The following is a 17,279-nucleotide window of genomic DNA, read 5'->3' on the forward strand; positions in this document are numbered from 1 at the left end:
GGTGACTACTTTACAGTGATACAGAGAAAAGGAAAGCATCTATGCAGTTATTGCCTTTGCTTAAAATATGCTATTACTCCATCCCAAGTGTAATCATTAGCTCCCTCTAAGGCAAAGTACAGTTTGATGGTGCTTCAAGGATCTTTCAGATTCTTTTTAAGATCCAACACATACTAGCTGTAAGAAAAACTTTGTGTCTTTTTTTTTTTCTTGTTCTGTTGTGTTAGCTGTATTATGATGTTTGTGTATAGAGCTTTTTATATTCACCAGTAGTTTAGTTTTACATGGATTCCACTTAAATTGATCATTTGGAGAGTTTACTTGTATTCTCTCTCTGCATTTTTGTTTTTCTTTTGCTAATACAGGTATAGAGATTGAAGAGGAGCAGTGGTAGCAATAGCTTGATGTATAGTGGAGGGTTTACTGATTGTATCTCTCTAGTTTTCCTGGGTAAAGATGCAAATCGGCTATTGTTATGACTTGGCAGGCTTGATGTTGGGAGAAACATTGTGTGTTTCTGACAGGAAATAATGTTTTCCCTTTCTTCTCTGGGGCTTACAGCTATTCAGAGTGAGACATATGCACATGATACCATATAAATTGCTAAATATTTATTAGGTTTATAAACTGGTGTTTATAGTCTGTGTAGTGTGGGAATTGAGATCAGAAGCAAATTTATTGACCCAGATTTTGCCAGGCCTGCTGTTGCCCTTTTTCATCCAAATGTCATTGTTTACTTCATAACTTACAGTATATTTGTGTATTTGGAAATAATATAGAATAAAATACGGTTGTTAATGCAATCTTTTGTTTAGCAAGAAAATCGTCATTCCATGTTTAAAAAATATTAACAGTAGATTTTTTTTACACAGTGTGAAACCATGAACTGTTCTTCTTTTCACCTATGCTAAATTCTGCCTTTTACACCTCCCTCACCAAAAACAAAGAGAAATCCTTGTGAGGAGTGATGCATTTCAGCGGATCACATTAGTTTTGGGAGATGAAAGGATTAATCAAAGTCCTCCCATTTCCTGTATGTTTTCACACAAACTCGTCACTTCAGTGTCCACCCAACAGGTCCCTCAAACCTGGTGCCATATTGAAGCCTTGGTTCAGTCTAGAAACAAATGAGTTGGAATAAAGCTAGTTACCCAACCACACACACAATGCTGATGTTGTCAATCCTGAGAACTGGCTGTATAGAAATTCTTTATAGACAGTCTAATCTATCTTCCTGCTTGTTTATTTCTATGAACTGTAGTAAGGAATGCACTCCGGCATCCTCAGGCCAGCATGTGACAAACTGTAGTATGGCAAGTTACTAAAATGTATATTCACAGCAAGCACACAACTAGATCATCGCTATTATGTGAGTCAAATTTCTATTGTATTATGTGTTTAATAAAAATAATACAAATATATATATATGATAGCACATTCATAAGCCCTTTGTACAACAATACTAGGTAATGAGCATTGCATATTCTCATCTAGGGTTGCCCTCTGTAAACACTTCTTCCTTTTTTCTTTTTCTTTTTTCAGGCTTCTGTGTATTGGTGCTCACCTGGGGGAAGAATGCTGCCTGCAAGCTTCTCAGCAAGACCTTGTCAGTTCCAGCCCTTTCAGCAGACAGGGAGCAGTCTGGTTGTTGAAGGTCAGTTAGGAACTACTTCCTTCTCCAGCTAAATTATTTTATTATATTGTGTTTAGCTTATTAGAGTTTAAAGGGATAGGAAAGTCAAAAATAAACTTGCATGATTCAGGTAAGACACTTTTAAATTAACTTCTATTTTTAAATGTTTTTTGTTCTCTTGGTATCCCTTGTTGAAAAAGATTCGGATAAATATCCCTTGTTGAAAAAGATTCGGATAGAACATACAATTGTAAGCTAGCTGAACACATCTAGTTAGCCAGTGTTTTCAGTCACCAATCAGCAGCTAGCTCCCACTAGTGTAAGATATGTGTACATTGTTTTTCAACAAGAGAAGATACTAAGAGAACAAAGCACATTTGAAAATAGAAGGGAGGGAGAGAGAGAAAAGTGGGGAGGGAGAGGAGAAAAGTTGAGAGAAAGAAGGGAGGGAGAAAGGGAAAGAAGGGAGGGAGAAAGGGAAAGAAGGGAGAGAGGAAGGGAGCGAAAGAAGAATAAATACACTTTGAAACAATCACTGCCCTTTACATGCAACAACATACAGTAATTACCATCATTCAAGTAATGAAACTTTTTAAGTGTCCGTTTACTATTTACTTCGTGGGTTCATGAATGCAGAGAAAGCTAGCTATTAGTAGCTAAGATACATTAGCGCTGAGAGTTTATGATTGGACATCACAAGCTGAACTAAGCAGTGCACAGGCGCATCCAGTCTGTTAGTTACTAAGACCTGCAATAAGCACTGCGCAGACCCACCACAGCTGACAAGGGGAGGAAGCATATCGGCACAAGGTCTTCTCCTCCAGCCTCACCTTGTAAGCATATCCCCGGGCAAGTTTCTCACCAATAGAAAACTAGTACGCTAGTGACAATGGCGTCACTGCAGTACTTGTAAGAAGCGCCTAGGAGCAAATATAAACTACTGGAAAATATGATTAATATAACAATAAACAAATATATCAAAATGTACAATATAATATCAGTAAACAAGTGTATAAAGGTATACAGACTAATAGTCCAATGGGTGGTGGACAATGATGTAACAGTCCTGTTAATGCAATCCCAGATGGTCTCAAATGATGTGCATCCAAAGCAGTAGGCCGCTCCTCCGGGGTGTTGTGCCGCGACACAGATAAGGATAATCTAAATAAATCAAAATAGAGGGCGCCACATAGTGCAGATCATATATAACTTCAAAACAGATACAAGAAGAGCAGAAGAATCCTACTCACAAGATGTAAGGCACTGATGTGCAATACCAGCAGTCCGGAACCGCCCGTCGTCCGGTAGGCCAATTGATGGTGTCACAAAAGGGGATCCTCGTCGTCTCACCAGGGAGAGTCCAGAGATACCACAAGGGGGAGCCTGTACAGCAGTGGTCGGCCTAGCAGCTTCAAGGGCCCTCCACTTAGAAGTGTAAGGAGTGTAAAATCTAAGGCCGGCATCTAAACTTACATCCTTGCTTTTCAAATAAAGATTCCAAGAGAATAAAGAAAATTTGATAGTAGGAGTAAATTAGAAATTTGCTTAAAATTGCATGCTCTTTCTGAATCAAGAAAGTAAAAATTTGGGCTCAGTGTCCCTTTAAGTGAGCAGGGGGTTAAACACACAGCATTACAGCATTGCTAGTGTTAAAATGACATGCTGTAACAGATTAGAGCATATCATTTTAAAATTGAAAACAAAAGAGGGCGCCTCATAGCGTAGTTTGGCCTTAACAATAAGGTGGACGTAGTGGTAATATGTGCTTACCAGAACTGATGGCACTGTACTGTGACCAGTGCTAACGAGCGGGCTGACACTTTCAGCGGCCAGTACACTGATCCCGAGTCTCCCACACAGGGTCGGATCTTCCAAGCAGTGTCTCAGATTGAGAAAGCAAACAGGCAATGTAGTACTAGCAACTGCTAGTATATCCGTGCCCAGGAGTATTTCTCGGGATTGGACGCCAGAGAAAACCGGTGTGAATAAAAACTGTCTGACAACTTCAATAATTTTAAAAAGTTAACCTCTTAAGGACATATGACGGAATTTTTCCGTCATAAAACAATTGAGCAAACTGAAAGCTGTGTCCTTAAAGGGTTAAAAGTCAATGCTTTATTTGTCAACACAACGCGTTTCTCGACCACAGACTGGTCGTTTCATCAGGTGAAAAAAAGCGGATGTAATACATAGCAATCAATACATTTAAATACAGGTAAAAAAGGTAGTTGTCAGACATGAAGTTAACCAATGGACATAGCTAACACAAATGCTCAGGTGCTTCAGATGAAAAACCTGCAATTGTTATAAAAATAGAAATTATAAGAAAAAACTTTATAACATAATTAATGTATATCAATCTTTATATTGTATATCAAACTAAAATAAACAGAAAATCTAAAAAAAATATATATTTTTTTTTAAAAAATTTTATATATAAAAAAAGAACAATTGTTCTTGGAATAAATGAATGAATGCATACACTGTTTGTGTGTATCACAAAGCGTATTCATTCTTTTTCTTTTAGAACAATGCAAATCAGTATTGTGCTATTGTCTGTAATTGATAAGTTGTATCAAACGGATTCATTCAAAAACGGATATATCTAAATCTAAGATTTCTATGTTAGAAATTTGCTTAAAATTGCATGCTCTTTCTGAATCAAGAAAGTAAAAATTTGGGTTCAGTGTCCCTTTAAGTGAGCAGGGGGTTAAACACACAGCATTACAGCATTGCTAGTGTTAAAATGACATGCTGTAACGGATTAGAGCATATCATTTAACACTTTAAAATACATCTCTATATTTAGTGAGACTTCTCTTTGAATATATCCGGAATTTATTTAGAGTTTAATGTCCCTTGAATGAACTTATTTTCTGCTCCCTTTCACCTATCTTTGTATTTTTATCACCTGTTTAATTGCTTGTGACACTTTACCTCCTCCTGTATCATTTTAGTTCTTTTCCTGTCTTTCATTGTCCTCTTTACCCTGTAGACCATTGTTGTTTCTTGCCATCTATTTCATTGCTGTCTCCGTCCCCTTTCACACTATCCTCTTGCCTTGTGTCCTGATTTCCCACCATCTTCCCCATCATCCTGTTGTACTTCCTCTGTCAGATAGAAGTCTTGTGCCTCTGTTAATACACAGTAGTAATTTTTCAACTTTTTCTTCTATCTCAGGCTTAGTTTTCATAAAGTGCAGTCATCTTTCACACTGTTCTAATATCTCATCTTATTTGCATTTATACTTTTATTTTATGAAAGTCCTCACTTGATGCCTTCTGAGAAATAACAAGCCACAGGTGGCTACAATCAGAAAGCGCTACTTGGGTCTGATCCAAAAATGGGCCGGCTCCTATGTACACATTCCTGCTTTTTCAAATAAAGATACCAAGAGAACAAAGAAAAATAATTAATTGGAGTAAATTAGAAAGTTGCTTGAAATTGCCTGCTCTATCTGAATCATGAAGGTTTTAATTTTGACTTGACTATCCCTTTTAATGTAAATCTAATTTTGTTTTGTTAGATTTTGTCTGTTTGATTTCTTGTTTTCTATATAAGCAGGGATTTTAGCCCCTAAACTGTTCTGTGTGTTACATTTGAGTTCTTGTTTTGTGCAAACACAGACATTATTCTTTGGAACGTAGTATAACCTTCTATTAAGCAGTTAGGGACCAAAGCAGAAAGGTACCTTTGTCAGCTAGTTTAAAAAAACCACATATTTGAAAAAGGGAAACAAAAGGACTGGTGTGTCATCACTTATGCTCTTAGGTTAATTGGCACCTTTGTGAAGGGGGAACCAGGATGTTTAAACCTGCTTCAGTGACTTGCTTGGTTTATATGCCAGCATTGCACTGAACCTTAACTCTTTGTTTACTGGAGCTGTGGGCAGACATAGCAGCCAAGGGGATACACAGGCAATCACAAGCTTTGTACTGCACATCCTTGTTTGTTCCTCTTCCTGTCTTTTTTTTTTTTTTTCTTCTCTGTGCACAGCACTTCTTCCAAGCTGTGGGAGAGCAGTCCATTTACAGCAACTGCAGGAAAGTTTTCTCTGATTCCAAAGGGCATCAAGTGTGTGAGCTTGTTCGTTTCATCCCCATGACTCAGAGCTGTGGCTGAAGTTAGTCAGGCGCTGTTTCCCTTTTCACTCCTCCCCTCTCAGCTCATCCTCCCTGCATCCTACGGTTTCCTGACTTCACCTGTAACATGCATTATTAAGTGCATTTTCTTTACTGTTAACATCACATCTGGCAGAGCAATTATGTGCTATTAAATATGGCTGCAATTGTATTCTTTTTCCTGCTACTGAATGACGAGCACTGTATTTAAAATGATTGGTTTACATGTATTATTGTAACAAGAGCAATAATACTAGACTCTGTGACCTATGTAGCAAAGCTACAATGTACTATCTTCCTTAAACATTTCACACCTCTTTCTTCTTCATGGATGTCCCCGTCCTGAGCAAACCTACATTTATTTCCTTGTCATGTTTGCGGAAGCTTTCCCGTGTTAGCCAATTTAACCTGTGGGAGCTGCCCTTGTCAACCAGTGAATAGTACTTTTAGTATAAGTTGAGCACAAACATCATTTTAATATTCATGTGAAACCACTTATACTAACCATACATCTTTCCCTTTTTTATTTTTATAAAAAAAAAGACTTGCAGCCCCTTCAAATACACGTTAGAAATGTTTATTTTCAGTTTGCTGATTATCCCTTGTCTGAAACTTCTTTCTTTTTTATTTTTATTATCAATGGTATCATCTATGTACAACTAATACCATATTGACAGGTTATTTTGTTTATTGCTGCAAATTTGCTACATTGCTTAATATGTTGTGTCAAGTACAAAGTGTACAACACAAGGGAAAAAAAAACAATAAAAAAAATCTTTAAAGAATGTCCACTGCCTCCTCACACCATGCAGACACATTCTCCCCCTGATACGGAAATACATATAGCAAATGTTTTCCTGTTCTTTATTAATGTGAAGCAGCAAACTTGTTTGAGCTTCAGCCTCTTTACTTGGAAAAATACTTTCTACAGAATGTTGAAACCCTCTCAGATCTGACCATTTTGTCATTAACTGAATCTGCATAATGTTATATGTATGTACTGAAGGACTGAGGTTGCGTTGGTACAAAGCTAGGCAGAAAATTCATTTTTTTTCATCTGAAATTTGCTTTGTTCTGTCACTCTAGTTTTTTGCATGTTCTTCACCTCCCCCAACTGGTTGCATCGATGCCTTACTACTGCAGTGTTGACATATTTATTTTTACATTTAGAAGCCAGCTACATAGATTAAAAAGATATAAGTAATATTCTATGAGAAGCAGCGCCTTGTCTCCCAGCATTTGTCAAGCTCTGTCTTCTTGCAAAAGGAGCACAGAAGATATTGTAGAACAACATGAGACCGTAAATAAGGGCCAGAATATCTGGTAGTTATTTGTAAAAGGGGTATTTTAAGCCAAAATGATCCTGCCTATGCTCTGCAAATAATTACTAAAAATATTGTCGATATAAGAGACAGAAAACGATAACCACAACTAGTTACTTTTAATTTTTAATCTCATATTGTATCTGTATGAATTACTCATTTTTTTTAAAGGTACATTGCATTCAGATTTTGTTTTTTGTCAAAAAAAAAGTGGTACTGTAATACCTATTTTACCGCTATATAACAGCTTTTTTTTGTGGGATTTGTTTCTGTTCAATAATGATAAAAATGAATTTTTATATTACTTAAATATACACTGCCTGTTAGTTTCACCTTAATGGAATACTAAATCCAAAATTAAAGGGACGTCTACTTAAAATTTGTATTGGTTTCAAAAGATAGATAATCCCTTTATTACCCATTCCCCAGTTTTGCATAACCAACACAGTTATATTACTATACTTTTTACCTCTGTGATTACCTTGTATCTAAGCCTCTATAGACTGCCCCTTATCACAATTCTTTTGACAGACTATATAACACACATGAACTAGCAGTGTCTAACTGTGGAAAAGATAAGAGGCAGCCTACTTAGGATTAGCTTTCAACAAAGAAAACCAAGAGAGCAAAGCACATTTTGATAAAAGTAAATTGGGAGGTCGTTTAAAATTGCATGCCTTATCTGAATCCTAAAAGTTTAATTTTAACTTGACTGTCCCCTTTTAAAGTTTCATTATTTAGATAGAGCGTGATATTAAACAACTTTCCAATTAACTTCTGTTACTTAAAGAGACCTAAAACCCAATTTTTTTCTTTCATGATTTAGATAGAACATCAAATTTTAACCAACTTTCTAACTTACTTCTATTATCATTTTTTCTTCGTTTTCTTGTTATCCTTATTTGAAAAGCAGAAATGTAATCGCAAGAGTGTGCACGTGTCTGCAGCACATTTAGCAGCAGTTTGGAACAATGTTATACATTAGATGGCAGCACTATTTCCTGTCATGTAGGGCTTCAGGCATGTCCATGATGCCTACCTAGGTATCTCTTCTACAAAGAATAAGATGAGAATGAAATAAATTTGATAATAGAAGTAAATTGGAAACTTTTTAAAAATGGTATTCTCTATCTGCATTCTCTATCTAGCTTTTTTTGGGGATTTAATGTCCCTTTAATTTCTATTGATATCCTTTGTTGAAAAGAATACCTAGGAAGGCTTAGAAGCAGAAATACACTACTGGGTACTAGCTGCTGATTGGTGGCTGCACATAAATGTCTCTAGTCATTGGCTCACCCAATGTATTCAGCTAGTTCCCAGTAGTGAATTGTTGGTCCTTCAACAAAGAATACCAAGAGAATGAAGCAAATTTGATAACAGAAGTAAATGGGGACGTTGTTTAAAATTGTATGTTCTGCCTGAATCATGAAAGAGAAACATTTTGGGTTTCATGACCCTTTTAACCCCTTGAGTTCTAAGGACAGCTCTAAGCCGACGCAAATTTCTCAGTCAGGTGCTAACGACGGCACTCTCCCACTTTGAGGGAGATCTGGGGGCTCCCACCAGCTCCTACCCCAGCAATCGGGTCTGTATAGTGACTCAAATCAGCTTAGCACCCAGATGGGAAATTGCTTAGCACTCAAATGGTTAAAGGAACAGTGTATTTTGATTTTGATTTTTTTTCCCCTCTCCCCTTGAATGCGTTCCCAATGATCCATTTTACCTGCTGGAGTGTATAAGATTATTTACAAATAACTCCTTTACCTTTATTTTGCAATTTGAAAAAGCAGTTTCCTGTTGTATCCCCATATATACTGAATATTTCAGTACCTAAGTACTGGTTATTGAAAAGCTATGCAAACAAGGCTTAAAATAAATTACACTACCAGTTGGTAGGACAGGGAGAAGATAAAAAAAATTTTTTTAATTGTTCTCTCTAAGGGCCCAATTCTCTAAAGATCTCTAGCGAGATTCTGTAAGATAAGTAGTCAGTATTATGAGGCTCCTCAGTGATTGTTTTTTTTTTAAAAAAAGTCACCTTGGGGACGATGTATCTCATTAAGGGGAGTTCACTAACGTTCTTTATGTGAAGGAGATACCCTAAAATTACAATATATTGCTCAGTGCAATAAGCTGATGGTTTCTCTTAATGCTGGTGAATTTTTGAGAATCAGGCCCTAAGTATTGGTCTCACTGTATACAGAGAAAAGATAAACAGGATTTTGTGTAAATAAAGACAGATGAGCTTATGAGGTCTCCCTGGAAGTTAATTCCATTTCATAAATTTGTGGTTTCAAGACCTATTTCATAAACAAAAATATACCTAAGGGAGCAGCTTGCTATACATTTTAAAATCTGCAGCTTGTATAACTTTTTTCTGCATAACCCTAAAACATATTTGCTGCTCTTTCATATACATAAAAGAACATTTTAAGTGCTGTATCCCTTTTAAGCATCTCATTATTGATGGAATGGAGCTAGTGTATCTTTATCTTCCTATAGAAAGTGAACAAGGACCTTACTCATATTTAGCATTGTGTGAAAAGAAAATATTTGTTATTGGGGGGGGGTTATATAACCAAATTTAAAGTCTTAAAGCAATTATCATTTACTATTTTATTAAATAAATCTGGAAAATATTTACACGAATGATTAAAGAACAAGCAAAGTGTCTGTTGAAATATCTGTAAACAATTATCTAAGACATTTTTGGAATAGTAATACAGCATTTTATATGGATTATTTATTTAGTTTTTTTGCTTTGCAGTGTTAGAAAGAGCAGCTGCAGTTGTTGCTGATCCTTTGTTCACTGTTACAAATACACTAACTGAGAAGAGTGGAAAGCAGGATACAAAAAACCCCCCTGATCACATGGCAAAGGGAAATGGAGGTAGCGCCTCTATATATGTACTTTTGCGTATGCTTGTATGTGGGCATGCATAATATGACATCAAGTGTTTCACTAATATGTTCTATAATATCTTCTGTGTGTGTGTGTGTGTGTGTATATATATATATATATATATATATATATGTGTGTGTGTATATATATATATATATATATATATATATATATATATGTGTGTGTGTGTGTTACATTTTAGATATATTTTTTTATTTTGACTGTATTATCTTCATTTTTGTCTAATTTTTTTGTTTGTAGAAGGAGAGGTGATGGGCTTAAAAGACCAGATAAAAGCAGTTAGCCTCCTTAATGGCTCTGAGGTGAATGACTTGTCTTCTGTTAAAGCTATGATGTCCGCAGTCATGAACGTTACTAGTGTTGCAGAAAATGGTGGCAGTTTGCAGAACACAAAATCACCAGCAAAATCGCCTGCTCCAAATCGGATTGGAAGAAGGAATCAGGTAAAGAAACACTATTGCCTATTTATTACCTAAAGATTTGTATTGATTAACTTAACCCACAATGACACCAAGGTCACTAACCTTTCACCTTTTGAGTGCTGATAGCCAGAGCAATAGAAATGTTCAGGGTCATATAATCTGTATACATAGTGGCTTATCTGCAACTTGTCTCCATTTTGTTTGGCTCCTCGCTGACCACTGACAAGTAAAAATTGTAGAAGCATGTCAGATTCTGAGGTGAACCATCTAGTTCACAAAGCAGAATAATTGATCCACGGTTCTGTACCAAGTCTAGCTGTTACGTATTAGAATAAATATTTTATAGCAAAATAACAAGTGCATATGATGAATGAAAATCAAGTAATTGCAAAATTGTCCCTTTAAGAGCAATAATGTACAAATGACCTTGTCGAACATAATGGTATTGTTATAGTGATTAAAAAAAGATTTTCATATGAGGTGCCCACAAATGTTACTGAGGGAAAAAAATGTAATTCGATTTTTATGTATGTGTGTGTGTTGATGTTGTTTTTTTTTGTTTTTTTTTTCCTTTTATGATTGAACTTCAAATGAGAAATTGTTTGTTTATTAAAATAACTAACAACTGCAAATGGTATTTATTAACACTGAACCAGTCGCTCCACAAGGAGTCAGCAGGAATGAGTCTGCATGCTATTTACTGGGAATGGGCAGTGGTAGATAAGTAGCATTGTATAAGAAAATAGGGCCACATAAAAGCGCTTGAGGGCCTCATTGTGGCTACTGGGCCTCAGGTTTTACAAGTCTGTTTTAGACAATGTAACAATTGTGGGATTTTTTAAGTGTATTATGTTGCTTTTCTGCAGCCCATTGATGAAATAAATATTTCATTTCTTGTCTTTATTGTTCGAGCTGATGAGCACGCTGGGGAAACAATGACAAAACTGTGTACCTTTGTGCTAGTCACTGCGTGCAACAATGCTATGTCACCAGGCTAGCTCATTACTACCCAAAACCACGCAAATGTATTTGTTTAAATCTTGTTTCCATATTTTGTCTATCATTTGCCAATCTTTAGAGTGTGTTAAATACCATGGTTACATATTATCTTGCTACTAAACTGTTTCTGCCTCAGTCTATTTTGTAAGATCCTATAGTATTAATCACTCATTATTTAGTTATTCTGTTTAAGCCATCATTAATATACCTTGGTTGAATGAGACAAGTGCATTATATTTTCCATCATCTGCTGGGTTAACATTCTTTTGTTCAGCCCTACAGTATCCACTCCACACTGTGCTGGCATTAGGGAAAGTTTGGGGCCTTGTTAATAATCAACTCCTGTGTAAACAGTCATTTGCTGTGGCAGGCATGTGTTGCGTATCTATTTCTCACTTCAAGGTGAACTAGCAATTACCTTGTGTGTTTTTTTGTTTTTATGTTAGCGTGCCGATGCAGAGAAAAAAATAATAATCTGTGTGTATATGGGTTTTTATATGTTGTGTGTGTGTGTATACAGATTTTTGGGGGTTGAATAATTTTTACAACTGCTTGGTATGTGTGTGTATATATATATATATATATGTGTGTGTGTGTGTATATATATATATATATATATATATATATATAATATGTGTGTGTATATGTACAGTACAATCTCAAAAGACAAGATCTATTATTGCATTCTGGCTTACACATCTGTTGTAGTTCATATGAAAGACTCTTGTGCATATCATATTAACAATGTTCATTCAAGATGCATTATGCATGGCTGTTTATCACTTTTATAAAAGCGTATGTTAATACTCAGCATCCTGATTCTCAAACCTACATGTGAAAATATAAACTTTACATGGTTTAATGGAGAGAAGAAGTTGTAGTTGGTATTGGGTAAAACGTACAGATATATACTTGTAGGTGCTGGTTAAGTGCACAAGGAGCAAAGTGGGGAGAGAGGTTTCTAATCAGAACATGAGCCAACGAGGAGGATAATACTATAGTAGATTAGAGATGTAAGTGTAAGAAGAAGAAAAAGCCAAGAAGGATGTTACAGTTTGCGTTACATACTGGTAATGCAAAGCTAGTTAAATTGACATGAAACTCTAAAAAATATTTTCGGGATTCAGATAGAGCAACTTTCCAATTTATTTCTTTTATCTCATCTGTTTGTTCTTTTTGTGTCCTTTGTTGAAAAGCATACCTATGTATGCTCAGGATTTGGGAGCTAGCTGCTGATTGATGGCTGCACATATAGGCCTCTTGTCATTGGCTTACTGAGGTGTTTAGCTAGCTCCCAGTGCATTGCTGCTGCTTTAGGATACTAAGAGAATGAGCCAGCATTCATAATAGAAGTCAATTGGAACTTTGTTTACGAATGTGTGCTGTATCTGAGTAATGAAAGAAAGCTTTGGGGTTTTCATTAGAGGAGAGTCACTTGGCTGTTTTGAAGAGATGGTGGTGACCAGGACTATGGTATTTACAACAGTATAAATTGAACAAATATACAATTCAGGAAGAACTACAGGAAATCAAGGACATTTGGAGAATGCTGTTAGAAAATAGTTTATATGGTTAAAGTCTTGGCAGTTATAGGCCTGTTACCATATTCTATAACTGATAGAGCCATGTGGACCCTCACTTTTTACATTTATTAATGTGAGTTGTGTTTTTCTTTTCTGTTATCCTAAAATAGGAATCGAAGGAGGAAAAGTCTTCTTACATCTGTCCATTGTGTGAAAAGTTCTGCAATTCACAGCACCAGCTAACAATGCACATCCGTCAGGTATATATAATCTTCCAGTTGTGTCTCTTTGTGCTAGCGGTCTAAAGACCGCTGCTCCATAACTGATCCGCTGCGTTCTGCAATCTGCCCGATCCTATACGATCGGGCTGATTTACACCCCCTGCTAGCGGCCGATTAGCCGTGAATATGCTAGGGGCGGCATTGCACCAGCAGTTCTGGTGAACAGCTTGTGCAATGATAAATTCAATCGATATCTGAGCAGATCATGTCGGACAGACCGATGATAAATCGGCCCCCAAGTGATATTGCATTGCCTTTTTATCATGTGTTTGTTTATGCAAATCATCTACTGTATTTACTGGTCCTTTTAACTGAAATAAACATATTTTCAAACTTTTTTAAATGATCAATACATTAGTAAGATATAACATTGCTTTGGTGTACTCAGGTGCCCATGTTTGCCTAGCATCTTAATGCAATTATACGTTATTGTGCAAACCAACATTTACACATATATGACTTCCATATTTTATATTCACCTTCTTCCTGAAAAGACACCTTACTTTTTCAGACGCATACTGTGTTCAATTTGGAACAATAGAGGGCCATAGAAAAAGCTTCAGGCTGGAGAGTGCTGTTCTAAGTTGTTAATATGACATCTGAGATGTTCAAAGTAACCTTTTTTTATATTGCCTATACTAACCTAGCTGCTATATGTAACCTTGTTTAAGAGATATTTGTTTGCCGGTTAATATAAGGTCTTAATTCATGTTTTCTGACAGCATAATACTGACACTGGAGGAACAGACCATAGTTGCAGTATCTGTGGGAAATCTCTCAGCTCAGCCAGCTCACTTGACCGCCACATGTTAGTGCACTCTGGTGAGAGGCCATATAAATGTAATATGTGTGGGCAGTCATTCACCACCAATGGGAACATGCACAGGTAAGTTATGGTCTGCTGCAATGAGCAATAGATGACTTGTTAGTTTAGGGATACCTACGTTCTAGGCCTTTATGTGCTATGAAATCATATCTTAAATATAAAGCTACCAAATCTTTATCAGTTATCAGGCAAATAAGTGGTGCCCCTGGAAGGAATTGCATGTTTTGTTGTTTATTGTTTAGTTGCCAGAAGGAATACAATCCTATGAGAGTCCAAGAAGGAGGATTTAATGAAACTTAAGTAAGGGATTTTGTTTTATGGGTGGAGTGCTGAGTTTTAATTCTCCCCCATAAAAGAAATGTACACCGACGCCTTACACCTTTCTGCTTATCCATTTTAACACTTTTAACCTACGATATTGTTTAAAACTTAGCATTCATTAAGGTGATTATTTGTATTCTTTTATATGATTTTATGATCACTCGTGAAAAATTATAAAGCTTTATTAAAGATTGTAGCAATGTTCAGAGCCGCTGAAGCAAAATATGTTGGTCTTTGATGGGTCATTAAAATCTCCAGCACGCTTGTAAAGGACATTCATTTTTTTTAGCTTTTAGACAGGGACACACATCCTCAAATCTCTCACTCTTAATTTTACTCTCACTCTCTCGTTTCTGCTTCACTTACCCCAAAAGGGGATTACTGTGTTTTAAAACACAATACCAGAAGCAAAAAGCCTGAGATATTGAGTATCTTACCCAGAGTTCTCTGGTGCTTTGGTAACTGTATACAGAGTACTTCTGGGGAAAGGCAAGTGGAGATACTTATATATTCAACCCAGTGCCCAGCACCAAACTCCAAAAGGCTGTTGAAAAATAGTATCAGCAGTTAAAAAGTCGGAATGTATTTGAACAATAACATTGTAAAGCGGAACTTGCTTGATAGCTTGCCCCTTTGGGCACCTCTCGTCAACATCAGAGTATCAATGCTAGCCATTTACTCAGCATTTGCCGCTACCATTCCGCTCACCACACAGTGTTCATGCTCGCCTCTGTCTTATGCTGTCACCGGATCTCTCCAGGGAGTTACACGGCTATGTGTGCGAATAATACCGGTCACCATCCATCGCTTCTTGAGTTACAATGAAGCAGTAGGAGTTGCAATAAAATCTCCATCTTTATTACTTTACTTATGTGCTGTATTTTTATGAAGCTATGCTGTATTTTAATCTTTTTTTAATAAAGAGATTTTATTGTAACCCCTACTGTTACATTGTAAGCAGAGATACTTGCCGGTATTTGTTAGTTGCCTATGAAATAATTGTATTGCTCATATGTATATTATCTGTATTTTGCATTATTACAATTTGGAAATAAAGTAGGCAGGCCTATACATTTATGGACTGTGATTCTATAGGTTATTCACATCTTTTCAAATTTGTTCTTACATATTGTAACACTGCATGTGCCCATGGTATCCAATAGAAGATATTTGCAAGCTGATTGAAAGGTTTAAAACATCCATTTACACTTTGTGGTTATATTTTGGATTGTATAATCAAGAGCCCTTGATGATCAATGGCAACTAAACATGCCCAACTTTCTGGTCTGTGTGTTTTTTTTTGTTTTGTTTTTTCGAGACCAGGAACAATTCCTTACTGCTCTAGCCAACTCCTCTAATCTTTTTGGTGCTGAAGAGGTTTAAATAGTGCTGAACTAGCATGCTTGAACAATTAGATGTTATTGTCACGTATAATTAGTAGATTACTTCAGATGTACATTTGAGTGGTTTTCTGCATGACAAAAGGCCAGCAGCACAAAAAGAACACCACTGCTTGCACACTTGAGGGCTCTGTTATGAATATAGCATGACTTAACATGCAACCTACATTCTGCAGCACATCAAGGGAGTGCTTAGTTTTTAAATAGCTACTTAGAGATATGACAGTTCTAGTTTCTGTTATTGGATGAACGGTTCATCCTCACACTTAGAATCTATGTTCCTAGGTTGCTCACATTTAAAAGTGTTTCTGTTTCTAATAAACTACTTGGCACACAACTTTTTAACAAATGTATTTTGCAAGTTTGTTAATTGTAGTTCACTTGTCATATGGCGCAGAAAACCTAACGTTTGTAACATTACCCTGACCAAAAAAAAAAATGCTCAAAAGTATGAGGGAAAATTTGGTTAGAATATCTAATCTAAGAAAATATACTTGTAGATTCTAATTATTTTATGCACCTTGGAAATTGTGTGTGAGAGGCCATGTCTTATAATGCAAATTATTTATATATATATTTATATTATGCCAGGTGTTGCGAGCTCAGGACTTTTTTGACTGATTTGCAGATCTTGTTCCCCCCTCCATAAAAATTACCACATTGTAGCTGTGGAGTGCTTGAAAAGTGTATTTTCCTGCATCCAGTACAAGTAGCAAGGTCTTTAAAGGAACATAATACCCAAAAGATTTTTCATTAATTAATTTACTTCTATTATCAGTTTTGCTTCATTCTCTTAGTATCCTTTGTTGAAAGAGCATCAATGCACCACTGCATATCAGTAAGCCAATAACGAGGCATTTCTGTCGAGCCACCAATCAGCTCCCAGCTCCTGAGCCTTCTTATGTAGTCTTTTTCAACAAAGAATACAGAGAGAAATAAGCAAATTAGAAAATAAAAAATAGAATGGTATGCTCTATCTGAATTATGAAGGAAAACATTTGTGTTTCATGTCCTTTTTAATATCAAGGCAAATGCATACTGTGCCACCGCACATAGCTTGGTATTACATATTCTTTCTTATCTGTATTCTTTATTTCAGGGTTTTTTTCTTAAATACTCTTTATTTTACTTTTTAGTACAAAGATCACAATGCCAGATGCAAGTGAAAGCTGGTTGTTAGTATGGAGTCTGTGGTCACTTTATGATACAAAATGTGCACTTGTGTCCAATAAGACTACAATTTTTTTTTCTTTTTTCTAATTCAATGTCTTTTGGATCTGCTCTCTTTACGTATAATATGTTTCAGTAGTTCTTAAATCAATTTAAAGGGACAGTAAAATCCAAATGAAACTTTCATGATTCAGATAGAGTATGTAATTTTAACAAACTGAGAAAGTCTGTCAACATTTCTCAGATTTTATTATAAGGAGCAGTCTGCAGAGGCTTAGATACAAGGTAATCACAGAGGTAAAAAGTGTATTAATATAACCCTGTTGGTTATACAAAAC

General features: G+C 36.0%; 1 protein-coding gene across 7 annotated transcripts in view; it reads left to right on the forward strand.

Annotated features, from left to right (window-relative positions):
- The window catches only part of RREB1 (ras responsive element binding protein 1), a 96,367-nt gene that overhangs the window by 37,339 nt on the left and 41,749 nt on the right, over window positions 1–17,279 (forward strand). For 6 of the 7 annotated variants that reach the window (XM_053714705.1, XM_053714710.1, XM_053714706.1 and 3 more), the window contains 5 exons: window positions 1,543–1,654; window positions 9,844–9,966; window positions 10,240–10,442; window positions 13,114–13,203; window positions 13,947–14,110. In XM_053714705.1, the coding sequence (XP_053570680.1) occupies window positions 1,543–1,654; window positions 9,844–9,966; window positions 10,240–10,442; window positions 13,114–13,203; window positions 13,947–14,110 (692 nt within the window). The remainder of the gene's footprint in view (window positions 1–1,542; window positions 1,655–9,843; window positions 9,967–10,239; window positions 10,443–13,113; window positions 13,204–13,946; window positions 14,111–17,279) is intronic. The other variant, XM_053714709.1, reaches the window with a different exon arrangement.

Source organism: Bombina bombina, chromosome 5, assembly GCF_027579735.1.
Source record: "Bombina bombina isolate aBomBom1 chromosome 5, aBomBom1.pri, whole genome shotgun sequence".
Taxonomy (NCBI): domain Eukaryota; kingdom Metazoa; phylum Chordata; class Amphibia; order Anura; family Bombinatoridae; genus Bombina; species Bombina bombina.